The following is a 27,659-nucleotide window of genomic DNA, read 5'->3' as shown; positions in this document are numbered from 1 at the left end:
AATCTGAACGCTTTCTTCCTCTTCATTTACATAGCAATTATCTCTTTATTAAAAATGCAGAGATAAAAATCTAGTTTCTCTTCAAATTTATGGAATGTGAATTGACAATTTGATACTATGTTTGCATTACTTAGGAATAATATTTACTTTATCTTATCTACTTTCCATGGTGGTATTTGGAGTATTAACCTCATTTGTTTTATTACATATGTACATTTTTCCCATATTTAGGACCAGTAGTTATGATTATAATTAACTTAGTATTTTTCAAAAAATTAGAAAATAAATCATTTTTATTGAGAGTTTTATTTTTAATGTTTTGGAAGCAATTTTAGTTTTAAGTGGATATTTCTTTGGAAGTACATGAAAGATTTTCGTGGTTAAGGTTGGAACGATAAAATGTGATATCATACTTGTATTTATTGTATTCTAAGTAAGCCAAACTTAAATGTGAGCTTTACTGAGAATTTAAGACTTCAAAATGAAACAAATTCAAATGCAGTTAACTTTTATCTTTTGCTTTATCATCCCTTAGCCAACTCTATAATAATATTATAAACATTTGAGTCATTAAGTAAAATGAAATTTAAAATTCATGTGCAATACAACATCTATTAAATTTTAAATGCTAACATTTAGGAAAAACACCAAAGAGATGAAAATGGAAGGGTTGGACCTGAGGATAAAGAATTTTGAAAGTTGCAAGTGAAAAAAAAAAAAATCAGATTAGAGCCTGTTGACAATAGGAAGGTCCTGGATTACAAATGTATTGTGTTTTAAAAGTTAATTTATGAATTTTGTTTTTTAGAGGTTCAGGTTCAGCACTGGGAACAATGTCACATTTTAAGTAGTTCCTAATACTGGCAGGTAACTCAGGACAGCTTGGAGGAAGATAGCTCTGAATAGATCTTGGATGGTTACTTTGTAGGGAGAACAACATGCAGAGGCCTTTTCATGTCACAGGATATTCTCAAATCCTGGAACCATACATTTCCTGAGTTGACAGATGCTTGTAACTTTAGGGAAGTATCATGATTCTACTGCAATTGATTATATATATCAGGGCTGGCCAGTTACTCAGTGGGTTAGAGCGCAGTGTTGGTAACACCAGGGTCAGGAGTTCGGATCCCCTCACTGGCCAGCTGCCAGACAAAAATAAAAATAATAGGATTATATATATCAGAACTTCCTTTCAAAACCAGAAGTCATCATCAAAATCTAATTAGTTATTTTATGTATCTATTTTAAAAATGAGAGCACATAAATGTTTTCAGGGGCTTTATTTGGTACTTTTTGTTTTTAATACTGGCTTTGTTGACTTTGACTATGTATTCATCTTTTCTTTAGATTGAATCATTAAATAAGTTGTTAGGACTAATTGTACATTTGGTTACAAAATTAGGTTATAGATTATAAGAGGTATAGAGAATACAAAAGTCCAGAATAGTAAGTCCAATTCAGATTTGAGGCCACTCCCAAGAAGAGAACAGTATATCTGAGGAAGAGAAGTGAAACAATTATGATAGATAAAACACAAGTAATGTTACATTTTGATACTACAATGTGTGAATAACACTATAATCTACAAAGAAACATCCTATTTGGTGCTGGACAAACCCTAACTAGCCAGTTCTAGGGCCACATGTTGAATGTTAAATAAAACTTAATAAAGAACTACCAATATTTTTTAAAAGTAGAAAAGACAGAGGTAGGAAAAACACATTAAAAGATCTGAGATTCTTTAGCCTGAAATTGAGAAATCTTAAGTAAAGTTTGATATTTCTGAATATATGAACGACCTTTGTACAGACCATGATGACATGATAGTTTTCATTTTTTCTAAGAACAAAGTGAAGTCGATCTAAAATACAGAAGCAACAATTTTGATTAATATGTGGAATAATTTGCTAAAGATTGGGGCTGTTTATTGTCAGAGAATACTGAGAGAGTTTATGGAATACAGCTTATAAAAATCTTTTTAAGTGACATAATTTAAGTGGATTATGATTCTAGCTAAAATAACACAGTTTTGTCCATCCAAAGTGGCTTATGATTCTAGCTGAAGACAGAGGTTATACATGAGCTTTTCTGCACCCATTTTCCTGCTGTAGGGCATCTGAGATGCTCTCACGAGCTGCGCACATTGCTGTGGACGGGCTCAGGGTTTGCAGCTAACTCCATGCCACCTGCTCTGCCCTGTTCCTCCACTCTCATGTGCTCAGGAACAGGATGCATTACAATGACCTTATTACAGATTTGCCTTCGACCTGTGCTGAGACATGAAAACACTCACTGTTTGCAAACACTGCTAATTTAATTTTTAAAATTTCTTGTGATAGACACAATGCCAGAGCATGGCATGAAACCTCTACCCTACCTCACTTCTCAGGGCTATGGTCATTGAGAATGTGCACATTGGCTGACTACATAACTACATGCATGATCCCAGTGCTTTTCACCATGTAATTACTTCTTCACCAGGGATGAGTTCAACCTGAAATTGACACTCCTCAGTAATCAGTGGCAGGGAGTGATTCGCAGGGCCCAGCAGAGGCGGGGGATCATCGACAGCCAGATCCGCCAGTGGCAACGCTATAGGGAGATGGCAGAAAAACTTCGTAAATGGTTGGTTGAAGTGTCCTATCTACCTCTGAGTGGTCTCGGAAGTGTACCTATACCACTGCAGCAAGCAAGGACCCTCTATGATGAAGTGCAGGTAAGGTGCAATACTTGCTGTTCTCAAACCTCTTATACATTTCCACTGCACACTTTTCCTTAGCCTCAGTTCTTCAGAAGGACTCTGGAGTGACATGGGAATAAGGAGAAATATTGTTCTCAAATGTCAGGAGAAATATACAAAATGATTGCACGACAAAGCCCATATTGAATGGTGAAATTACAGTAAGCCCCAGACTCTCACGAAATCTCCCTCCACTTAACACACCAAGGCCTGTGGCAGCTCACTGAATCCCAGCATGGATGGAAAGGAAATATCAAGGAAAGGAAATCTTTGTGTTGATTACATATATTTTACTTATGAGCAACTTAAACATGTCATTTAAATACTCCGATACAAGATACAAGGCTCAGTCCTGTTGGAGCTCTTTGACTATTTCCAGCTATTCACTTACTTTCACCAGCCTAGTTATTTGGGCCTCCAGCATCTTAGAGAGAGAACTCCTAGCACTCTAATCAGTCCTTCCCAGTGTACCTCATGGGCTCCTCTTCCTTTAAAGATCACTGTTCTCTGATTCCTTTTTCCTCCACATTTCTCTGCGAGACCTCACCACGTAGCTTCAACTACCCACTACCAGCAGAGAAGGTACAGATCGTTATCTTCTGGACACATTCACCTGCTGAGCTTTCAACTCATATATTCAAACACCCTTCAGACTTAGATCATGTGCATTGCAGATGTTATGGATCCTGTGGGTCCCAACAGAGCTTGTGATCTCTAGACCAACCATTGTCCATTCCCTGTGTCATCCCCAGCTGTCTAGTCTATCAGTTCAGGAACCCTAGAGTCATTTTAGAGCTCTACTCTTCCTTTTTTCTTATTTACCATATCTAATCTTCCCCTAATCTCCATTCTTGCTGCCACTGCCTTAGGTTAGGCACTTACAATTTCTTGCCTAGACAGACAATAATTTCCTAACGTGTCTTAGTATATTCAATATATATTCATCTTTCATTCCACTTTCTACTGTACTGCTGAGTGCGTCCATTAAAACTTTAATCCAAAGACATCACTTCCCTGCTTAATATTCTTAATATTCTTCTGTGAATTCTACTTAATATTCTTCTGGGATTCACAAAATATTAAGAAGAATTTACCCTAGCTTATGCAAGCAAGTTGCTGTGAGATAAAATCTCCAGGAGGTATATTAAACCTTCAATCAGACACCAAATTCCTGTGCAAGACGTGGTCTTGCCTCTTCTTCTATCACTCTCTTACATGCATCCCACACTCCAGCCACTGAAAATGACATCCAGGTTCCTGAATACATCGTATTTCTCTCATATAGTGAATTTGCCCATCCTTATTTCTCTGTGGGACGGTGTCCTCTCCTCCACTCCTGGTCACACTCATCACACCAGGTCCTTCTTTATCTGTCTTTTAAGACTCATTCAGCTATTACCACTATGAGGATTCTTCCCTGTGTAGCCCCTGCTGGGTCAGGTGTCCCTCTGTATTGACTGTGCATCCGTTTTACAGAGCAGTTTTCTTATTGCACCGTGATTGTATTCATCCTGGGGGCAGAAAGTAAGCCTCTCCCTGTTGTATTCTCATTCATTTGGTTCATTCATGCACAAAGTACCAGCTCACTAAATGCTTATTGAATGAAAGAGGGCATAATGTGTTTGATAAAATTTAGGATCATTTAAGAATACTTAGGGAAATGGTGAAGAAAAGAATGAGAAAGTAAAAAAAAAAAATGAGAAAATAAAAATATGTTTTTTTTTTCAGTTCAAAGAAAAAGTGTTCCTGCGACAACAAGGCAGCTACATCCTGACAGTGGAGGCTGGCAAGCAGCTCCTGCTCTCAGCAGACAGTGGAGCTGAGGCTGCCTTGCAGACTGAACTCACTGAAATCCAAGAAAAATGGAAATCAGCCAGCATGAGTCTGGAAGAACAGAAGAAAAAACTGGCCTTCTTGTTGAAAGTAAGTGTAGGTTAAAAAAAATGCTCAGTTAAAATAGTTGTACCACTTTCTCCCATTTTTGTCCTGTGAATCAAATGATGCAAAGATCATCAAGTAATACTTTGTAGTATTTTGATTCTCTGTGTTTTGTTTAAGACTTTGTACTATCTTGTATGTACTGGAAAAGTTTCCCAATTTTCAGCATTTCATCTCTCAGGAAAGTTCCTCAGCAAAGTAATTTAAGGTCTAGTAAGACTGTCCAAGCTGTGAATTCTGATTAATGGCCAGTGCTAAGCTTAGCATGTGATGACTTTATAAATCCAGACAGGAATTCAAAGAGTAATTCCACTCCCTGATCTAGACTCTAAAATGGTTTTCAAGATTGTTATCTCTTATTTTATGGCAGGGAAAATCCAACCCAAAAAGCTACTCTTGATTTATCCTAGCTTATACAAGCAAGTTGCTGTGAGATAAAATCTCCAGGAAGTATATTAAGCATTTAGTTGGATACAGATTGCATACTGATCACACGGTAAGTTTACTGAACTGTAGACTTATCCAGAACTCTCACAATACGCTTTACCCCTCACTCTCCAATTCCATGTATAGTACATAATTACATCAGCACTTTAAAAAGGGCATGTGCTCTAAATTTAGATAAAACCAAGTTAAAACCATAGTAAACCAAGTGACCTGGTTAATTTGACCTTTCAAAACCTCAGTTTCCTCATCTGTAGAATAGGATATAATTAAACCTCCTTCAAATGGCCATTGTGAGGATTTAACGAAAGAATGAAGGTAAATTCCTTCTTTCCATACCTGACAGATATATATATAAATATCATAAAATATATAATATAATATAACTATATATATACAATATAGTATAAATATCATACTATTATTATTTTTAAAAGTGAACTCAGCTAAATGCTAAGGTTTTATACATGTGGATAGTCACCAACATTTTAATGAGATTATTAAATTTGGCCTGTCACTTGTTTGGATCAAAGGTAAAAACTAAAGTTTATGGAACGGATTTTGCTTTTTTAAATGCTTAAAGTATGCACACCCACTGGGTTTATTCTACTGAATTGTGTTTAATGATATATTACCTTTTGTGCAGGAAGCAATCAATCAAAATTGCCACTGAACATCTATAAAGAACTATTATTTGCACACAGCACAATATATCAGTAATGTAATATGCCTGATTCTTTTTTCTTTCTTTTGCTTTTGGGAAAGGGTTTAAAACATTGTAACTCATTCTGTAGAAACATTTAATTATGTATTTTTCTTTGTGATGTGACTTTTGGAACTCGTTCCCAAGACTTACTAAGGCATGATGTCTGAGTCACTGTGTTTGCTTTTCTCGTCTGTCTGTTTGTTGGTATATGAAACATCTACTTTGATAGATGTTTGCAGACCATGATGTTAAGTCATTTCCTTGTAGTTCATGTAGTAGAAAGACTTGGGTATGGCTTCCGAATCTATGTCATCCTTGGAAAGAAGAATCCCTGTTCTTATTATAGTTTATTTTATTTTGAGTCATACACTACATCCTATTTGTCTAAGAAGGAATTTATGAATCTAAATTTTAATGTTTATGCTGCCTCATTTTAATGTATCTTTTCACCATAACTTTAATGCTTATAAATTTTTAGCTTTTAAAGCTCTGAGTAAGTATGCCAAAAATACAGTCATTATAATTTCATGCCCTGCATGTTCACAGCTTCTTATTTTTCATAATAAAATTAAGAAATAGGGATGCAAGTAAATATTAAAGCTGTGGTGAAAAGATACACTAAAATGAGGCTGTATAGACATTAAAATTTAGATTAGATTTTAAATCAATGAACATTTATTGACTGCATGTTGATAGATTTCAGGGTGTGTAATGATTTGAATGAGAATGTTGCTCAGTTTAAACAGAACGAGGACTTTTTGTCCACCGTCACTATGCTTAGCATTAACGAACTAAGTGTAGCCTGGGAACAGAGACATATTTTGGAACAGATCTGTTCAAGACAGACAAAAGTTTTTTTGTTTTCTGTTTTTCTGGTAATTGGAAAAGAGGAAATGTGGCTATGCACTCTAGGAAGTTCCATGAAGAGATTTTAAAGGGAAATAAGAATCTTGGGTCAAACTCTCAGTTCAGTGAGAAACCAAAAGACATTTTGTGTAGGGAGGCATTTTAGTGAAGACTTCTTACAGAGGACAGTTATGGTAATAGTACCTGTGAGGTACTGTGCTAAAAATAAGGTTTCAGGATTGAAGATAGAAAGACTGCAGACAAGAAAAGACTGGTGATGATGAAAGAGATATTGTGAAGAAAAATGCAACATGATTTGGCACTGTGGTAACTACTAAAGGTGATTCTAGCTGTGAGTCTAGTTGTCTTTCTTTGGAGCTCACTAATTTATGGTGTGAGGAGCAGCCACCGGGAGGGAAGAGGCCACGAACATGCAGTGTGACAAAATGGGCAGTGCTGGACAAAATGAAGGGAACTTGTTTAGTTGAATTTTATTTTCATTGGCACTGAGACACCAGATAGGAGTAGATTCATTGCTATAAACAACCAATCTCCACCACAGGTTTTGTTTGTTTGTTTTTTACTTTTTTTTTAATTACAAAAGAAATACATGTGTCTGATTTTAAAATTCAGGTAATAATTAAACTATGCGGAATAAAATAATGAAATTTCCCTTACACCACCATCCAGATTCTACCATCTTCCCCAGAGGTAACCATTGTTACCAGTCTGGTGTGTAACCTTTCAAAACATAACCACAAATGTATGTTCTCTTTTGTCAGTACATAGTGATCTTCCATATTCTATACTGCCGGTCTCCACCACTTACCCTGCTATTTTCTTCTCCAGAGCACTTATCTCTACTTGGCATACTGGATATGTATTTCTTAAATTATGCATTATCTCTCTGCTTCCACTTCTTGATTTGTATGGTTTTTTTCCTTCTTTTTTTGTATGTATCATACATTTAACCCTTTGCTATGTATCTTTCATCACTAACAAGATAAAGCCAGTCAAGCACCATGTGTGTGTTTCTGCTTCTGTAACAATTCAAATCTGTGTGGCTCATGGTATTTACATATTGAAGTGGATTAGAGTCAGGGTTATATTATTTTTACATTCCATCTCTTTTCTCTTACCCATACATATTCATCTTGAAAGAGATTCCCATCCTCTTCTTTTATCCCTTAGAGTGCATTTGGGAGAGTGTGGACATTGGTGTAATTATGGGTTGGGGTAGGAAAGAAGCAAAGGACTGTGATTATATTCCCAGCTCTGCAGATAGATTTGGGCTGGATAACGTTTTCAAGTATTCATAATATCCTGAGCATTGCGCTTGGTACCCTGCCACCTGTTGCCTCTTTTAATCTCCAACAATTGTGGAGAGTTTGTATTATTTCCATTTTCATAGGGAAAACTGAGACATGGAGCATTGTCGGCTTAAAGCCACACAGATAATAAGTAACAGAGTCAGTTTTGAACCTAGCTCTTCTGATGACCACAGCATCCTGCCTCCCATGGCAATGGGTGTGGACACGGCCTCATGTTATTCTTCAGTGTAACTTTAATGTTTTCTCAGAGAATTAAGAAGACTATTTCTTTTCTTTTCTTTTTTTTTTTTTCTATTTTCCTACCCTTCCAAAAATTCATACAATATCTTTCTCCTCCCATTATAGGACTGGGAAAAATGTGAGAAAGGAATAGCTGATTCTCTGGAGAAACTACGAACTTTCAAAAAGAAGCTTTCCCAGCCTCTACCAGATCACCATGAAGAGCTCCATGCAGAACAAATGCGTTGCAAGGTAAATTACTGGACTGAGATTTTCACCATCACCTGTCTGTGTGCTTCTGCTGGAATAATACCTTCGAAAGCATAATCCAGTCCAGCTCCTATGGCTGTCTACATGCGGATACATAATTCTGGTATATTACATTAGGGCAGACAACTCTTTGCTGAAACGTGCACTGCTGATTTATTTCAGTTGATGAAATATAGACTAGGTTATGGATTACTCTGAGGAAGCAAATGAAAATTTAAAACCCAACATTAAGAGATATTTAAAAGTTGGATCAAGAGCAATAAAAACCATCTTTTTAAAGCATCCACACTGGGGAGTCATTCTAGCAGAAGAGTCTAGTTTACAGAAAGAAGAATAAGGATTAGCAGCCTGGAAAATCTGCAGATGGTGGCCCTCAGAGGAACACACCCTGCCCTCCAGACCCTTCTACAAGGAAAGCAGGAAAAATAGCTGATCTCAGTCACTGCACACAGTCTTTAAATTATTCAGGGCTCTAACTACTTAAAGATTACAATCAGCACCTCAAATCGTACTTGCAAGCAAATCAGTAGCTAATACAGACCACTCCCTGTGTTGGGAGCTCATGGACACCAACAGGATTTAGTGGCTGTAGGATTCATTTCATTCACACCTGTGCAGCCAAGTTGAGTGCCCGAACAGCAGTTCTCTGCTGAGTGATAGGCTCATTGTATCAAAAGTACCTTTAAAAATGCTTTTCTTTCGAATTATCCATGTCCTTGTGGTCCCCAGTCATTTGCAAATTACTGCTCTAAGGTAATTTTGTTTATAACTCCATATATTTATATGACTTGGATTTTAATCAGAAGTTCTCTGCTTCACTTTGGCTAAAATGTCAAGCTTTGAAGAGAGATTACTCATTAAGTCTAGAAATCATGAAAAGTGTGGATACAAGAATTTTTCTTTCAATATTAAAATTCAAGGATATTCTTTGAAACTTAAGAAAGGCAATTTAGGAAAAATAGAAGGTAAGTATACTTTACGTTATGAGATGTTAACTTTAGAAGTATGCAAAAGTTATAAAGATTAAAAAGAGTTTTTTATAAACCTATGACTGTAAATTGATAAAAATTATTAAAGAAACTTCTGATAAACAGGAATGGGCACTTATTAGGTTCCTCCTCTGTGCCATTGAGTATACAAGTGCTATCTCAGTTGGCATGAACACAAGCTCCTAAGGGCATTCTCTTTTTTTAATTAATTCGTTTATTTTTTAATTGATAGACATTAATTGTACACTTTTATGGGGTAGAGAGTTATATTTCAATACACGTATACAATGTGTGATGATCAAATCAGGGTAAGTAGCATATCCGTCATCACAAAAGTTTATCATTTCTTTGTGATGAGAACATTTGAGCTCCTGTCTTCCAGCCATTTGAGAACATACAATAAATTATTGTTAATTATAGATGCCTAGTACTACTATAGACTGCTAGAACTTATTTTTCCTAGCTAGCTGTAATTTTTACATCTGTTAGTCAGCCTCTCCCTATCCCCCTCCTCTGTCCTCTTTCTAGCCTCTAGTAACCACAATTCTACTCTCTACTTCTATTAGCTCAACTTTCTTTTAGCTCCCACATATGAGTGAGAACAGGCAGTATTTATTTTTCTGTGCCTGGTTTATTTCACTTAACATAATGTCTTCCCGACTCATCTCATAAGGACATTCTGTTATTTCCCTTTTGCAGAGGAGAAAACTGAGGCTTCTAGAAATTTAATAACTTTTCAAAGTTAGTAAATATCAGAGCTTTCTGAATCTACAGGCTGTATTTTTACCACATAAACTCATCTAGTGGATAGATATACCATGAGTCTGAAACAGGTGGTTTCTGGTGGTGTTGATATTTTTTTTCTTAAACCCATACACCAAATCTGATGTTTGAATTCGGGGCTAGAAATTGGCATATAAAGAAGAAAATCTTCACGTTGGTGTAACAATTTAATATGTCTCAGAGTATAAACAAAAATGTTGCACATTTAATTCATCTGGATGGTTTGGTCTTTCAGCCAAATACTGTCACCATGGGGCTTCATCTTTCATCTCCCAAAATATATGACAGTTACAAATATGCCCTGGTCCAGAGTTTGTAGATTAAAAGGGGGCATTTCAGTCTAGCTCTCTGCAACTCTTTGCCAAACCGCCCTTAGCAGCAAAACAAAGCAATTACCTGGAAAATTCAGACTAAAACCTTGTTTACCTAAATTGCCTGGAAAGTTAGCCTCAGACAGCACTGTTAATTGCCTTTGCCTTTGGAAACCTGTCTGCTGTGTGAAGAGACAAAAAAGGAGGGTAAAAGCCAAGTGAAATACTCTATTCATGCACCAAATTAGCTGGAATCTAAAAACAATGGCTGGCAGAGAGCAAGAGTTATTCAAATTACAAAACTGGTCAGCTATCAAAGCATTGCAAAAATTAATGTCAACTCATTCAAATATTGGTACCTAATCTTTATTTTTTATTTTTATTTTTTTTTTAGTAACTTAAGGAAATTTCTGACCCGGTAGAAAATATATCCAGTGGATTATTTTAAATTCAGTAGTAACTGCAACAGAGCTTCTCAGCTGTTACATTATATGTATATATCATAGAATGTAGCAACTCATAGTGTCTGAAAATGAGAGTTAAATTTAGGAGTCTTTTTAAAAAAAATATTTAATTAGTGATCAGTAACTCTGGACAAAAAGAAATTATGGATTAAGGGCTTATGAAGTCAGTTTAAAGTACAGAAGATCAGTGTAGTGATGAAACTGCAACTTAGAAAAAAAAATCAAAAAAAGATCAATGAAATGGTAAATAGATGGTAGGAAAACTCTGCAAGCAACCTGGCATTTTATCAGAAGAATTTGGCAAATTATCAAATTACGTAGGAAGCAAATAAAGTAGATCCCTAGTTAGATGTTCAAGTGAGGTGGGATGGAGAGGAAATGATGTCAAGAGGGAATTTCAAAAACATTTTGGAAATCATTGACAATAGATGTCCATGGGTATTCAAGATATTTTTCTAAATCTAGGAATTAGAAAATGCAGCTGGGAGCTGGACAGATGACTTGACACAGTTGACACTACTGAAGGACACCCTCTCTGCCTATATCAGCACTGATGACATCTCCATCCTTAATGAACGCATAGAGCTCCTGCAAAGGCAGTGGGAAGAACTGTGCCACCAGGTATGACAAATTCTGAAGATGGAATTATCTCATAATAATGGAAAACTGTAGGTGACTTAGAGTGGCAGGTGCCTGGAACCATAGTTGAGCCCATCCCATAACTCATAGGGTGGACAAAGGAAGAACCTGTGGTTATTTTCAGAATATCTCAGATTAGGACAACCATATTATTATATTATATTTTAGAGGCATCTAAATTGTATTTTCTTCCTCTCTTTTTCACTGGCTGGCATAATGTTTTTAAGAGGAAACACAATGTTGGGGTTCATGGGTGTGGTTTTTGCTAGGTTGTTATTGGCAGTCTCTTCAATACTTTAAAAATGTGAGAAACCATTGTTTTACTTGCAAATTTAGCTCATACTGTGGAGCTGGTTTTGTACATGGAGCATTTATTGTTATTCTTGATTTTAACATCATTACTTCCTAGTAATTGATGGGTGTATGGCACTTTTAGTCATACTTTATTCATTAGGTATCTTCCATGTGCACAGTACCTTAAAAGAGATACCAGATTGTGTTTTGATTTGGAAACAAAAGAGAAAGAATGGTGAAAAGGCATCAAGAAGACATTCCAGGCAAAGAGAAATAACAGATTGGAAGCTCACAAGTGAGAAACAGGCAGTTGCCTAGAGTAGAGGCTTTGAGATCATGCTCTCCAGGAGTAAGGGCCATGTTCATCTTGTGACTTCTGTACCCTGAGTACCATGCCTGGCACTTAATAGACTATGATATATGTTTGTTAAATGGCGCAGTCATACTAATTATTGCAAACATAACAAACTGTAATAGATGACCCTACCATCAAGTTTACATTGAGCTGAGACTAAAATCAACCTACAAGAATGTACAAGGTGAAAAGAAAACCAGGTATGAACAGGTAAAAACAACGCGTGAAACGGTGTAAAGATATAAGGAAGCTAAGGTCAGTGTGGGTTGCAGAGAATAAACAAAATGCTTCTTGAAATGTTCAAACCTTGAACTGACTTCTGAGATGGGGCGTAGAGAAATTGGTGTGGAGGGAATGAGCAGATGTGTTGACAGGGTTGCAGCTCAAGGCAGAGTCTGGCTGAGGGGAAGCAGGTACTGGAAGGCTGAGGAAGGGGCTGTTGAAAAGAGGCTTCTTAGTGCCAACCCAACCTCATGCCTCTGTGTGCCCATGCCAGCACCGCTGCCCTGGAATCTTTTTTCTCTCCCATCCTCCCTGCTTTCTCTGACTTTAGGGATGCTTATTCTCATACTGAACCACTGAACTGAGTTGAAGAGGCTCAGAGCCTCTTGATTTATTTGAAATCGATGAGAAATGTGTTCTTAGGAAAATTTCTCTCTGTATGTTTACATTAAAACTCCAATATTTATCAAACTATGGGCCACAGGAAAACTCTGGAGCACACTCGGTAGATGTGTGAACGGTTTTCCATAAATATATACATTTAAAAGGTGGACATGTAAGAGATAACTTTCAAAAACATGTTAATGATGTGAGTTCAAAATGAATTTAGCTTCTTTTCATGGGGCTCCATAGTCTCGATGCACACAATGAGGAACTTACATGGAGTTATTCAGAGAGGGTGGTAATGTTAATCACGACCCTTTATTCTTCTCTGAATTCTTCAATCCAAAAGCAATACATTACCGTACAGTAAATTATCTCACAATTTTATAATGTAATGACCTCATCATGATGTATAAGTGAAAGATATTTGATGGGTACAAATAATGAGAAATTACCACAGCAATGGTCATCTACCTTTATGAGTCTATTCATTTGTTTTTCTTAATTTTGAGAAAAGGTCTAGCACTACTTGCTCTGTTAATATTTTCCAGCATATTAGATAAAATGAATTAGATCAGATCCCTTTGTCTAGCAAGTTGATGCCTTTGAAATCCTCAAAGAGATAACACTTTCTTTTTCTTAAATTAATTAACTTATTAATTAATTTTTATTGAAACATAATTGATTGTCATATCTGTGGAGTACAGATATCAGTTGAATATCAGTACCTGCAGAGAGATAACACTTTTGAGATTGGCCCCTATATCCCTCCCAAACCTGCCATGAACCACCCTTCCTGCCTAGATGATTTATTCCCTTCTAATCTTTGAACCCAATTTCATTCTCATCCCACATCCCCTGTGATGTCATGTGATGAGCATTTTTAAGTGCTCAGCCATTAGGATTTTCTCAGTTCTCTGAACTCCTGTTTCTTTTTTGGTCTATGCCATCGTGTGGCACTGTATTATTCCTTTCTTTTAGTGTTTGTGACCTGATTCCAAGACTGTTAGGCCTCTGAGATGCGAAGATGCAAATGACAAAAGTTTTAATATTTTGAAGGTTAAGAAGATTATAGCTATGCAATACTTTCTGGTTTAGGAAAACTATTGTGTAAAATGCCAACGAGTTATTATTGTTGTTAAATTAGACGTTCATATGTTGTCAGACTGTTCACTAGACAAATATATCTAGGCAACAGTCTGTTTGAAAATACATTTCGAAAGCTGCTGCTGATCACGTGATATGCTGTGAAGAGATTAATACCTAGCACCTGTGAGTGGACTAAGAGGTAAAAAAGAGGAAGCCAATTGAATATATAGTGTTTCTAGAAACTTTCTAAGTGTCTTAAGGCATGAAGCTAAAGAATACTTATCTTATAGTACTGCAATTTAAATAAAATTATTTAAACCAGTGAACGTTTAGTCATGGGTTTGGTCAAGGGGCCAGGGTAGAACTCTAAGGAGGAATATAGTTGAGTGACTGGTTCTTGAGTTTGTTGTTTCCGGCGAATTTCTGTTGAGTATGAAACCACAAAAGGAAATGAGCTCGTGCCTGTGTCTCATTTTAAAAGTTTAAAACTTTAGTTCAACATGGCATTATTTCTCTACTCAAGAGTAAGTAGTCTGTGCCTATTTCAACCGAAGAGTTGATGAGAAGTCGGTGGTATCTGGGGCTGCAGATGAGAGCAAGGAAAACGGGCTGTAAGTACACGTCAGAGAGTAGAGTTCGTGTGTGAACGTGCCTTGTTTTCAAACAGATCCCCATGTGCTGTGTTGTGCTGGGTACAGCCATAGCTTATACTTGCTTTGATTCCTGTTTTGGTTTGTAGATCTGTGTGCAATTCTAGTTGCAATGTTCATATATATCATCATTGCAATTGCTCATTGTTTTTTTCAAAATGTCATGGTAAAAATATTTCAGGTAGAAAAGGATGTGTTTCCTGTTCCACGGCCTCACACTGAAGGTTTTAGCTGGTACTTGTCAGCTGTTGGTGATGCAGGATGTTCGTGCCCTTGAGAAAACGTAAATATGTGCTAAGCTGATAAATAATTTGAGGGTTTTGACTGAATCCAAAGAAGGAGATGGTAATGTTCATTTATCAAATAGCCTAAATATTAAATTTAAAACCAAAAGGAAAACGCCATCCCTTCAGAAATGTACAGTGTTTGAAAAGCTTTTGGCCCCGGTTTGCATCAGTGTTTGCGAACTACCTGTGTCTTCTTCCAGCTATAGCTCCACAGTTAGGAAATGAAAGCAACACTTTCATGGTATGTGATAAACACTAGGGATAGATATTCAAGCTGCTTAGTGGCGAGAAAAAAATTAAAACTTAAATGATGCCCTGTAGTCATGTATGACACCAACAGCAGCAGCACAGTAATGGCCAGCTTTTGTTAAGTCTTCAGGATGTACCAGTCATTTCCTTAAATTATTTCCTTGTTTGTAATGTATTGTCAGCCTACTATATCCTGGTACATAGGCCAGTACTTGGCACATAGCAAACACCTGTTTGCTATACACAGTAACAATTTGCTTAATGAATTTTGAAACAAATGTAAGATTGATTTACAAATGCAGAGAGTAAGGCTTAGAGGAGAGTAACCTTGCCCTGGCTGTATCATTAGTAAGTGATGGAGATTGTTTCTGAATCTCAGCTGCCTCTGGATATTTGATCATACTGTCATATTACACCTGTATCAAAGTCTCGAGCAAAGGAGATTTGCTGGTCCTGCCTTGTACTGACTGTAAACAAATGCTTCAAAGTTGTTCAACTTTTACTCTCGTTATCTCTGGAATGGGGATAATACCTACCTCTCAAAGTAATAAATAATATTTTTCTATCATGTGGTTATCCTCTCTGCAGACATTGGTGAGAAAAACCCTAGAATTCATTCTGGGTCATGGTCAAGGTCTGGGGGAAAAGTAAGGAGGAGCTACTCAGAGCAAGACTTGTTCATCTGAAGCATGAAAGGCAGGGGTTTCTAACCGATTTTCTTAGAAAACACTTACCTTGGGTTGTCCCACTTATGAAAATATTGTTTCAACTTAGACATCAGTTGAACCAGAATTTTAACTACCAGCCAGACTCCACTCCTGACTCCGATGTTCTGTGAATGAAAGGAAAGATCATATTCATCAGAGAATTAAACATCTTAGAGATTCATCAGAATATGAGAAGACACTCTGCTCTCAGGGTTAGAGAGGAAAGAGGTGTTTGAATGCTTGTGCTCTTCAGCACTGTCCTGGGTATGGCTTAGAGTAGGCAGAATTTGTCTCCAAAACTTTTAAAACTGTGTTTGGCCATTCTTTGTTATTCTGCCTCAAAGAAAACTAAGTAGTAAACTGAATTATACTAATGGGGAAATACTTAAATGATTCATCAATATCACCCAACCCAGAGAATTTTTTATTTTAAAACATCATAATTAACTCAAAAGAGTGAATTTCTGATGGTAGCATTTCACAAACTATGGCAGGTCGTGGGGCCCACTATCTGGGCAGCTCACTGTGCCAGAGGCTGGCCCCGGAATAGTGTCCTGGGCCTCACTCCCAACTGTTTTCTTGGATGTAGAATCACAGACATCTGGCGTTGTGTGGGACCTTAAATATTATCTGCCTAATCATTAACAGACCCAATCCTAGGCAGAAGCGATAACTAGGAAGTAGGTAGCACCTTAGAAATAATTTCATTTTCATCTTAAAAAGAAAATTCATTTCAAGTAAAAATAAATGAATTTGTAGATAAAGGAATATGCATATATATATATATATGTATGCAAAATGTTAACAACTTTAGAGTCTAAAGGGTATATCATGGCTGCTTACCATATAATTCTTTCTACTTTTCTGTTTTTGAAATTTTTCATAAAAAAATGTTTAGAGGGAAAAGAAAATTGATAGGGAGGTGTTGAACGCAATAGAATCAGTAGTGGAATGGCGAGAATAATCAACAGGACTGGGTGGGAGAATGCCTTACAGCTCAGACTTACATTTTGCCAGCATGTAGTTTAGCTCAACTAGAAACATTCCATAGTATCTCAACCAGCACTGCAAAAACAAGAGTATTAGGAAGTCAATTTTAGCATTCTGGAAAGGACCATTTTAGACCTAGAGATTAAATAAAAATAATAATAATAATTTAATATATAATATACATAGATATTATATATATAATATCTATCATGTACAGGGAACTGTTAACAACTCATTAATAAAAAGACATAATTTGAAAACGGGCAAAGGATTTGACTAGGCAGTTCTCCAAAGAAGATATACAAATGGCCAAGAAACATGAAAAGATTCTCAACATCATTAGCCATTAGGAAGTGCAAATCAAAACCACAGTGAAATAGCACTTCACACCCACAAGGATGGCTGTAATCGAAAAGATTGATAATAACCAATGTTAGTGAGGACATAGAGAAATTGGAACCCCGCTGCTGGTGGGAATGTAAAATGGTGCAGCCACTTTGGAAAGCACCGTAAGACACAGCAATTCTACTCCTAGGTATATACACAAGAGAAATGGAAACATATGTCCACACAAACACTTGCACAAATGTTCATAACACATTATTTGTAATAGACAACAGTGGAAACAATCCACTTATTGATATTTCCATCAACAGATTAATTGATAAATAAAAAGTGGTATATCCATACAATGGGATATATTCAACAATAAAAAGAAATAAAGTATTGATAAATTGCTGCAACATGGATGAACCTTTAAAATATGCGAAGTGAAAGAAACCAATCACAAAAGACCACTTACTGTATGATTTCATTTATATGAAATTTCCAGAATAGGCAAATCTACAGACACAGAAACCAGACGAGAGCTGGTGAGAAGAGAAAGAGTGACTGCTGATGGCCATAGAGTTTGTTTTTGTTTTTGTTTCTTTTGAGTAATGAAAATGTTGTAAAATTGATTGTGGTGATGGTTGCGCAACTCTTTTCCTATATTGTTAATCACTGAATTACGTACTTTTTTTGTTTTTAAATTTTTACTTTTTGGCAGCTGGCTGGTATGAATTGTATAATTAAACTTATGAATTGTATGGTATGTGAATCATATCTCAATAAAGCTGTTAGGCAAAAAAAAAAAAAAAGAAAGAAAGAAAGAAAGAAAGAAAAAAAAGTAAATAAGAAAGAGAACAGCAGAGAAATGAAGGAACTTGCCCAGAGTAAAACTGTCCTGTGGAGCTGAGCCACAGGCAGCCGGTCTGCCACTGTGGGCCACTTGCCACGCCTCTCCTTAGATAGCTGAGGCTCAATTCATTTGTCCTTCTTTCCTTCCTTCCCTTCCCTTCCTTCTTTTTTCCCTTTTTCCCCATTTTCATTTTTTTTCTTTTCTTTCTTCTCTTTTCTTTTTTCTTCCTTTTGTCTATTCTTCTTTTTTTCCCCTTCTTTTTTTCCTCTTCTTTCCCTATTCTTTCCAATTTCTTCCTTCTCTTTTAGTAAAAGTACATTCACTGATCCTGTGTCCTATCTGGGCTGAACCGCTCGTTGTGTTCCATATCTCCCGCTTGTATTTGGTAGCAAATCCTGCACTTCGGGAAACAGTGGCCTAAAGAGATGCACAACTATTGCTCCTTTTAGTTGACACCCGACATAGTTCATTTGCTGTTTTCCTCAGTGTGCGAGTTCCTTTCTGATGATCCTTTTGCATATTTTCCCTTTTTAACTTCTCCAGCTCTCCTTAAGGCGGCAGCAGGTAAACGAAAGATTGAACGAATGGGCCGTCTTCAGTGAAAAGAACAAGGAGCTTTGTGAATGGTTGACTCAAATGGAAAGCAAAGTTTCTCAGAATGGAGACATTCTCATTGAAGACATGATAGAGAAGCTTAAGAAGGTACGGGATGCGCGGCTGCTCGTGTTTCACTCTTTGTGACACTCAGGAATACTTTCAACAGGTGCAGAAGATGGCCTTACTCATAATTACCTTCCTGTCAAAGCAGCACTGTATTTTATCTTTTCAATATAAAATAAATTTGCCCAGAAAGCCCTGCTTTACATACAGAATATATGGAATACTTTCAATTTGTGATGAAAAAAAGAATATCTGCGGATAATGTTCAATACTTTTGGATTTTAGCTACTTGTTCAGTAAGAATCATGTATGTGTATTATGGGTTTCCTTTTGTTTTGCTTTTATGTTTTTGTTTTTAAGGAGGTAAAATCACTAAAAGAAAAAAAAATGATAAATGAATTGAAGCCAAGATTATAGTATCTACTAGCACTAACACTCAAAAAGAGTTTAATTTAAAAGATAATCCGAGGGGATTATTTTACTATAAGTGCTTTTTAAGGCTTGTAGTAATTCTTTTCAAATAAACATTTCTCGATAAAGTCATCTCAAAGTTGGGATAAAATATTATAACGATTAATAAAAGCACCTAGAGTATTGGTCTTTGAATCCCTTTGTGATGAAATGACGTAAGGAGGGTGGGGGGTGCTGGGCATGAGGAGATACTCAACAGCAGGATGGGAAAAATTTCACCGGCTCCTCCCTTTCCTTTGGGGTCCTTTTTGCTTAGGTAAATGACTTGGGAGGGTGGCCCTGTGACCACACTAGCTTTAGTGAGGAGAAGATTAAAATATCTATGCTCATTTAATACCTGTCTTCATACATCATTTTGCTGAGAAAATATTTGCTGCATAACAGGAGATTAAGCCAAAAATAAAAAGGTTGATCCTGAAGATTGGATCCTGTCACTGTGGCAGGAGAGTAAGAGGGTCACTAGGGGTTTGGAGAAGGGGTGTCCTTCTATCATTACTTAAATCCTACCCTGTCGTGACTATCTCTTGCCAATAGACCATATGGAGCCAGTTCTCTTTAACCAAAACAATCTTTAAGAGGAGCTAACACAGAAACCGGGTAAATCAAGAAGGTTTGAGACCCACTGATTCTCTAAAAGTAATGGTTATTACTCTTGAGAGTTAAATTGTCATTGATTCATGTGTTGCAAAATATTGGCACTATATAGAGGATATCTCTTTAAAATGAAGGAACTTATTTAAAATATTCACAAATAGCATAACTGACACACACATATACACATTTACATATATATGTTAATTGCATATGTGCGTGTGTGTGTGTGTGTGTGTGTGTGTATACAAGCAGTCTTCAAAATGTTCATGGAAAGATTCATATTATCTTTTAATTCTGTTGTTCCATAAATTTTTTGAAGTACCGGTGTGTGTATGTGTGCACACATCTTATAAACCTCTTGGCAACTATTTGTATGAGAATTGATTCTAAATATAGCATCAGCTTAGTGATTAGAGCATTAAGGTATGATTTACCAATGTTAAAAGCCTTCAAATTTTGTCTTTTGTATCTATGTGTATACTTTTATTGTTTTAAATGCTCAAATAAAAAGGATTCCCCCATTCCCTTCAAGAACACCTATATAAAATACAGTCCCAACTCTGCACACATACTGAAAATAATAAGTACTACTAATTCTCATGCACATGGGCTGATGTTCAAATGGTATTCTTCATGCCCGAACTATTCCAAGTAGTCGAAAACTGTAATTATCATATTTCTAGTAGAGCCGGGCTGAATGCATTAAGAATATGCTTTCTGACCTCTATGATTGCTATTTATTATGCAGGATTATCAAGAGGAAATTGCTGCTGCCCAAGAAAACAAAATACAGCTCCAACAAATGGGAGAACGACTCGCTAAAGCCAGCCATGAAAGCAAAGCGTCCGAGATTGAATACAAGCTCGGAAAGGTCAACGACCGGTGGCACCATCTCCTGGATCTCATTGCAGCCAGGTAAAAAAGCCCCGCGTCAGTAGGACCTGTGTGTGTGCAGAATTTGGTAGCCTTTCCAGTCTACTTTTCATTTCAGCTAAAGAGAATCTAATAAATCATTCTCTCTCTCCCTGTTAGTCCACCATTTCGAAAAATGTTCATGCTGTTCTCATAAATGACACTTTTGTTAACTTTAAATTTTCCTTTCTTATTTCATAAATCCACTGTTGTTTGCATGTAGCAGAGAGAAAGAGTGTCAGATCCAAACAAAATCCACTCCCAAGAGAAAATTCTTTATTTCAGGGCTTCATGGGTGTTCAACCTCCTGTATGGAAAAAAGAGAAACTGCTGACCAGCATTTGTGGAGAGTGTTTTTGTCTTCAGTAGCAAAAAGAAAAGTTATCAGGTTCCTACTGTGTTTTTGGTTAGCAAGGTGTGAGAATGACACTGATTATTGCCACTCTGCTTAGTTGTGCTAGAAGGTAAACTGAACCACTATAAAATTTTAGAGCTTATTTGAGCAAATGATTCATGAATCTAGCAGCTCCAAACCAGAAGCAGTTCAGGAGTTCCACTATGGGAACACAAGGGGGAGGCCTTTATAGGACAGACACAGCAGGAAAGTGAAGCAAACATTTGATTGTTTACAATTATACAGTTGGCTTATCTGGTCTATCTTGCAGGAAAGTCCCTAGTTATACAAGTTTGTTGGCTGATTATTTGAGCTTAAGTTCTGATTTTTTAAAAAAATTTTTTTTTTTTAATATGGGCATTTGCAAGAAATAAGTCGAGTTGCACTTACGTTTGCAAATCAGTCAAGGTTGAGGTCACTTATGGGGCCTCACTGGTTTTGTCTGCTCAGGGGTTCTTCAGGCCTCATCTCCATTGTAATTTACTGTAACAGTTGTAAAAATAAGTTGCTGCATTATTGTAATTTTATGCTTAGCTTTGGTGATAACTCTAAGTGTCTGCCTTATATCTGAGGCATATTACATTCAGTTTCTGTTGTAGAAGGGCAGGGTGAGTTAGTCCAAAAATATATATGAGAATCTTTACTAGTGATATAAAAATCTGGTGTGATTGAATGATGAGCTATGTTACTTGATATAAAAAGAGGGAATGATTAACTAGATGCTTTGTTTTAGGTGAACTTTGCTTCATGTTGGAATGTAGACTCCGTGGGGTCAGGGTAGCTTTATCCATTTTACTCACTGTGTATCACAAGCACCAACAACAGCACCTGAACATACGGGCTCATAAGGGCTCAATAAATATTTGAGTGGATGAACAAATGAATGAATGAATATTTGAATATTTGAGTGGATGTTCTTCATGGCAATTAGGAGAGTTGGAATGTTACAAATGCTTTTGATTCACAGCCATTTGGGGCTATCCCACAATATAGGGTTTTAAATCTGAATTCTTTTCCTTAGCCCTGCTGCGGAAAGGTGAACATATAGTGCCCTTCGAATTCCATGTACCCACTATAACTGCATTTGGGCACCATAACTTTGTATGCTGAATTTGGAAACATTTAGTATATATATATTTTATAAGGTACTTATTAAGGAGGATCTAACTCAAGAGGAAGGTTAAGATCATAATTTATGTTAGCAATAATGAAACAAAATGGAATAAATGCTTATTGATTTTTAAAATGTTTAACAATAGCACTGTATTAGCTAACATTTATTGAACACTTAGTTTGTGCCAGAGGCTGTGCTATAGGATTCATATTCATCTTTTCATGTATGGTTCACAACACCCTTTGAGGTGGGCATTGCTATTATTATACCCATTTTACAGATGTGGAGGCTAAGGCTTAGACTTGCCCATGGTCACGTGTGTTGAGTGGCAGAGCCTGCACTCTGACTCTGGAGCACTAAGCTCTCCTGGCTGGCAGGTTTGTGACTTCCTTTGCCTTGTTAGAGAGAATGCAGAAATTGAAGCCCCTTGTGCTATAAGCACCTTTCTTAGAGAAACCACCCTCTTGGTAAACAGCCCCAGGACTTTTTGTCAAATTCTGACTCATGGATTGACTTGCATTTCCATGTAATCGGCTAATCTAGTTAATCTTCTTTTCTAGTTTTTAGTGGTTCAATGGTGTGGAGAATGGGCATGCACTATGTTAAAGATGTTTTAAACTAAATTTAATATAATTTAGTCATAGCAGCTAGTTTAGGGTGTGCCCAGCTATTAGCCAACATTACATCAAATGAGTTTGGCGCTATCTCCTCAAAGTCATATTTATTTATAATATTTTTGTCTGGCTGTTCAGGTGAGAATTTTCTAGATGTTAATTAGTTTACTTTCCCAAAAGACACATTAGTAAACTAGAATCAATTACGTATTTATCAGGTACAGTGCTCTGCACTGTAGTCACCAAAATGCCCATGTGTTTCCACTCACATAGAGTCTCATCATACACAGATACAATTCCTGTGGGAGATTGGCCTGTTGATCATGAATTCGTCCTGGAGTTCAGTGCCACGCTGGATTCACAGCCTGCCTTGCAGCCTCTCCCATCACACTCACTTTCCATTTCCCAGTTTATTGGTGCTTCTTTAGTGCACAGACTGGTGAACATCTCCCACAGCCACCTTCAGCCATGAACAGCCAGCTGAAATATGAACTTTCTGTGATTCGGTCCCGTTCACCACTCTTCCTTCTTCCAACTTTTTTTCCACATTGATGCAGTAGAGGAGAACATAACCTGGTATATGCCTTTTGATATTTCTATGCTGTCTGGATGCTTTTGTGGGAAAGGAAAGTTATTTTTGAAAATAATCATATTTTCAGGTGAACATCTTACCAGCCAATAGAAACAGGAACTGTCTCTTCTAATTTTAGATCACAGAAGCAAAAAAAGTAAATAAATAAAGATTCATTGATAACCTACTGCATACAAATAGAATACATAATTTAGAATCAACTTCATTATCACCATTGGATTAGCTTAGACCATTCTGAGTACAAAATAGATGTGCTTTGCACTGAGTTTTTAAACTGACTGTGTCACCAAGCATTGTCAATTTTTTAGGGCAACAAAATTTGCTCAGTTATTTTTAGAGCTCGATAAATAATGTTCTCGTGTCCTTTTCATTCTTCTGAGACCTGCTCTGTCTGATTCAGCAGTCACTAGCTACAGGTGGCTGTTTAAATGAACTGAATTGAATAAAGCTAATTTTTCGCCTAATTTTAATTTGCTGCACTAGCCACAGCTCAAGTGCTCAGTAACCCCATGAGGATAGTGGCCACCTTATTGGACATGCAGATAACAGAACATTTTATCATCTCAGAAAGTTCTATTGGTCAGCACTGGCCTAGACAATTGAAAGCTGAGCCCTTGGCTTTCATTAAGAGTCAATCTAAGAAACTGCCACTGGGGAAGCATCACTGTGATTTCGGTAAAACTGCCTTGGAGAAGGCTAGCTCTCATTGTGTCAGGGAGCCCTATGCAAAAACACACATAGCAATTTCTCTAGAGCTCAGGACTAACAGGAAATCTCTCTTTTAGCAGTAATTGTTTAGTGCTCCTTACAGTTGTTAATTATATGTTAGTGAATTACTTAACTCTTCCCATCTTAGTATCTAGGAAGGTCAGGTTCAACTTGTTAATTCTGTTGTAATAATTTCTTTTTTTTATCAATAGAATATATTCTTGTTCCCACTACTGAACCTAAATTCCCATCACCAAAACAAAAGCACACTGTAGTTATTTGGCTCTTTTTTTCTTTTTAAATAACAGCTTTATTGAAATATAATTTACATGCCATCTAACTCGCCTAAAGTGTATAATTCAGTGATTTTTAGTATATTTACAGAGCTGAGCATCTGTCATCACCACTGATGTTAGAACATTTTCATCATCCCCAAATAAAAACTCTATTACCCATTAATGGTTTCTTTTTATCCCTTCCTCCTCCCCTCTTCCCCCAGCCCTAGGAAACCACTAATCTACTTTCTGTCTCTATAGATTTACCTTTTCTGAATGGTTCATATACAGATCGTACAATGCATGGTCTTTTGTGACTGGTTGTTTTAATCTATATTTATTATAATTCCCTTAAACATTTTGTCGGAGTAAAAACAAACATGATTTTAAAAAAATTATTGAATGCCTACTATGCAGGAAGTACAGTGTTTGTCGCTATCAGACAGAGGCTGGCAAATGTTTTCTGTACAGGACCAGATAGTAAATATTTTTGGCTCTGTGACCCAAATAGTCTCTGTTGCAACGACTCTGCCATTGTAGTGTGAAAGCAGCCACAGAGAATATGTAAACAGAAAACCATGGCTGTGTTCCAGCAAAATTTTATTTACCAAAACAGGTGGCCAACCGTACGTAGTTTGCTGACACTTTCTCTAGGGATAGAAAGACGAAAAATAAAACGATACTAACCAAGTAAGAGTCAAAACATAAGCGTCCAATGGCTCCTCACCCCGGTCCCTTGCTCTTTTTTCCCTCTTGCTCCCGCCCCACGTGGCCTGGCCAGCTCCTAATTGCTCCTCACGCTCTTTCTTTTCTCTGGATGAGATCGGATTGTTCTCACTTGCTCAGCAGGTTTTCTGTGCTTCTCCTTCCTAGCATTTCCCTGAACTGTGTGATATCTCGTGTGATCGGTTGTTTAGTCTCTTTCTCTACTGAAATGGAATTGTCTCTCACGTGATCACTATAGTAATCCCAGACCCTAACCTAGTTCTTTGCCCATAGCAGTCACTCCAGTATTTGTTAAGTTTTCTCAAACGTAAGACGTAGGGCAAAAAGTGCCATGTGTACAGCTGAGAATAAAGCAGAGGCCTTCAAGTGCCTCCTAATGTGTTTCTACTTCACCAAGACACCGATCTTCTCAGTGCCACGTGTGAAATGGAGATAATATATTCATCTCACAAGGTGAGATAGCCCCTGTAAACCAGTTTGCACAGAATGTGCTCAATAAAGGTCAGCTCTCACCCCAGAGTTTAAAGGCTGTGTAGGTAAGCCTCGTATGCAGTGCAAGGAAGGCTTCGTGGAGTCATAGTGGCTGCCCTCTAAAGGGTTTCAGTCTGATGAGAGTTCTTCCCACAGTGGAGGTCAGAGGAAACTTATTTCTTGGAATTTGTGGCCGGTACTGTCTACAGTTGGTCAAGTCAGAAGGGTCCACGTTGTCTGGCTGTGTTACCTAGGGCTTGCTGCATCATTTTTCTGTGCCCCAGATTCCTCATTTTCAAAATGCTCCTTGAACTAACCGCCACATCGCCAATGAGACAATGCGGGGGAAAGGACTGTATCCACTGTAAAATGCTATATGAGGGTACTTCAAAAAGGTCATGGAAAGATCTGTATTATCTTTTAATTCTATTTTTCCATGACCTTTTTGAAGTAACCTTGCATATGCCAATCTTGTTCTTTTTAGATAACTACGGAGTATTCCATGGCCTAAATATACTATAATTTGTCCAGTGTTTTCTCTCCTGACGAACATTGATATTGTTGCAATATTTTTGCTGTTAAAATAATTGTCTTTAAAGCCTTGCCTTGCCTTCCACTAAGTTCATCGAAATAAATATATTGTGCTAACAGTAATGAGCATGAAAAAAAGACTTTAACCCACTGAAGAAAACTAAATAAAGTAAAAAGAAATTAAACTAAGGAAATTATGGCAGTAAAATTTTTTGAAGGTCTCAAGTTTTTTAAAAATGTTACTCATAATCAAGAAAAAAAACAAACTTGCCTGCTGCTATGGACTCATGGCCAATATGAAGATACCTCAAAACGTAATGGAAAGATTCATAGCATCTTCCAAATCTGTTTTTCCACAAACGTTTTGAAGAACCTTTGTATATTCCTTTAATCAAAGCTTATATATTTTCATTCCTGATTGTTAAAAGTAATGTATCAGAAGGGTGATTTTTTATAAAAGAATTCACAATAGGATATCTTTAGGTAGAAGGATTTGAAAAATAAATTTATTTATAACTGAGTTTTCTGTAGTATATTTCTTATGTAAAATACAAGTTTGTTTCCTTTATAAAGAAAATGTGTTTCCTCCAATGTTTGAAAAACAACCAACTCACATGACCAGAACTGAATGCTTTGTTTTGTTTTAGTTATAATTCATCACTTCTAAAAGAACTTAGCAAATATTTATTATTTATCTATAATTTGTCTGTATACTGTAATCCAAAAAAGATTTAAAGCAGCCAACATTAGTCACATTTTATTAAATTACTAGTAATTAATAATTTGGGGACTTGTTTTCTTTAAAAGTTTAAATTATGAAATTAGCATATGCTTAGTGCAAAAATTTTGGAAACTCTTGAAATTTACAAAAGAAAAAAAGTTACCTGAAATCCCACCAGGCAAAAATGAGCAGATATGGTTTTTAAATTATCTCAAAATGAAAATGTCATTTTTGTCACCTTACATCATTATATTTAAAGGACAAAAGTTTTGAATATGTAAGGGGAGAATAATATTTCTTCATTCTCTGTCATGCTCAACTCATCTATTCAAAGGTAAAGATCATGTACTTTCCCACAGAATATCTTTTCCCTCCCACTGTCCCAAACAAAACTTCTACTTACACCACTGAGCTGCCATATTGAGATGAAGAAAAAAAAAAAAAGTTGTTCCATTTTGCTCCTTTAATTTGCTGCGTTTGTGGAGGTTTTGTTTGCATTTTGGCGAGATGTCTTTTTCAAATAGCCTTCCCTGTGTAACAAACAGCCCTCAAGGAAAGCTGCCTGTCCTTATGGAACGGCCGTGTCTGCAGACAGCATTATTTCTTATGTCCTTTCTTTAGACCTGTAGCTTCCTCCTCCTTGCAGATTACACTGAGCTCTTTCCCCTTCTTCCTCTCGTGGCCTACATTCCAGGAGATCAAGCCTGGCACATGTTAATGAATGTAGGTTTTATTTAGAAACATGACCACTTGTCACTGCTCAGTGTCATGTTATCAGGCAGAGACTAC

General features: G+C 36.7%; 1 protein-coding gene and 1 long non-coding RNA gene across 2 annotated transcripts in view; one reads left to right on the top strand and one right to left on the bottom strand.

Annotated features, from left to right (window-relative positions):
• SYNE1 (spectrin repeat containing nuclear envelope protein 1) overlaps positions 1-27,659 on the top strand; it is a 422,354-nt gene that overhangs the window by 351,551 nt on the left and 43,144 nt on the right. Inside the window, exons 123-128 of the mRNA XM_063096991.1 lie at positions 2,482-2,716; positions 4,469-4,663; positions 8,351-8,476; positions 11,507-11,662; positions 18,631-18,789; positions 20,561-20,727. Coding sequence (XP_062953061.1) covers positions 2,482-2,716; positions 4,469-4,663; positions 8,351-8,476; positions 11,507-11,662; positions 18,631-18,789; positions 20,561-20,727 — 1,038 coding nt within the window. The remainder of the gene's footprint in view (positions 1-2,481; positions 2,717-4,468; positions 4,664-8,350; positions 8,477-11,506; positions 11,663-18,630; positions 18,790-20,560; positions 20,728-27,659) is intronic.
• LOC134378069 (uncharacterized) lies at positions 1,266-27,559 on the bottom strand. The gene is made up of 4 exons (XR_010023613.1): positions 27,274-27,559; positions 16,925-16,982; positions 15,945-16,042; positions 1,266-1,495 (listed from the first exon to the last, which is right to left on the bottom strand). It is a non-coding gene; the product is annotated as an uncharacterized LOC134378069 (long non-coding RNA).

This window comes from Cynocephalus volans, chromosome 5 (assembly GCF_027409185.1).
Source record: "Cynocephalus volans isolate mCynVol1 chromosome 5, mCynVol1.pri, whole genome shotgun sequence".
Lineage (NCBI taxonomy): Eukaryota > Metazoa > Chordata > Mammalia > Dermoptera > Cynocephalidae > Cynocephalus > Cynocephalus volans.
This window is presented reverse-complemented; position numbering and strand designations above follow the sequence as displayed.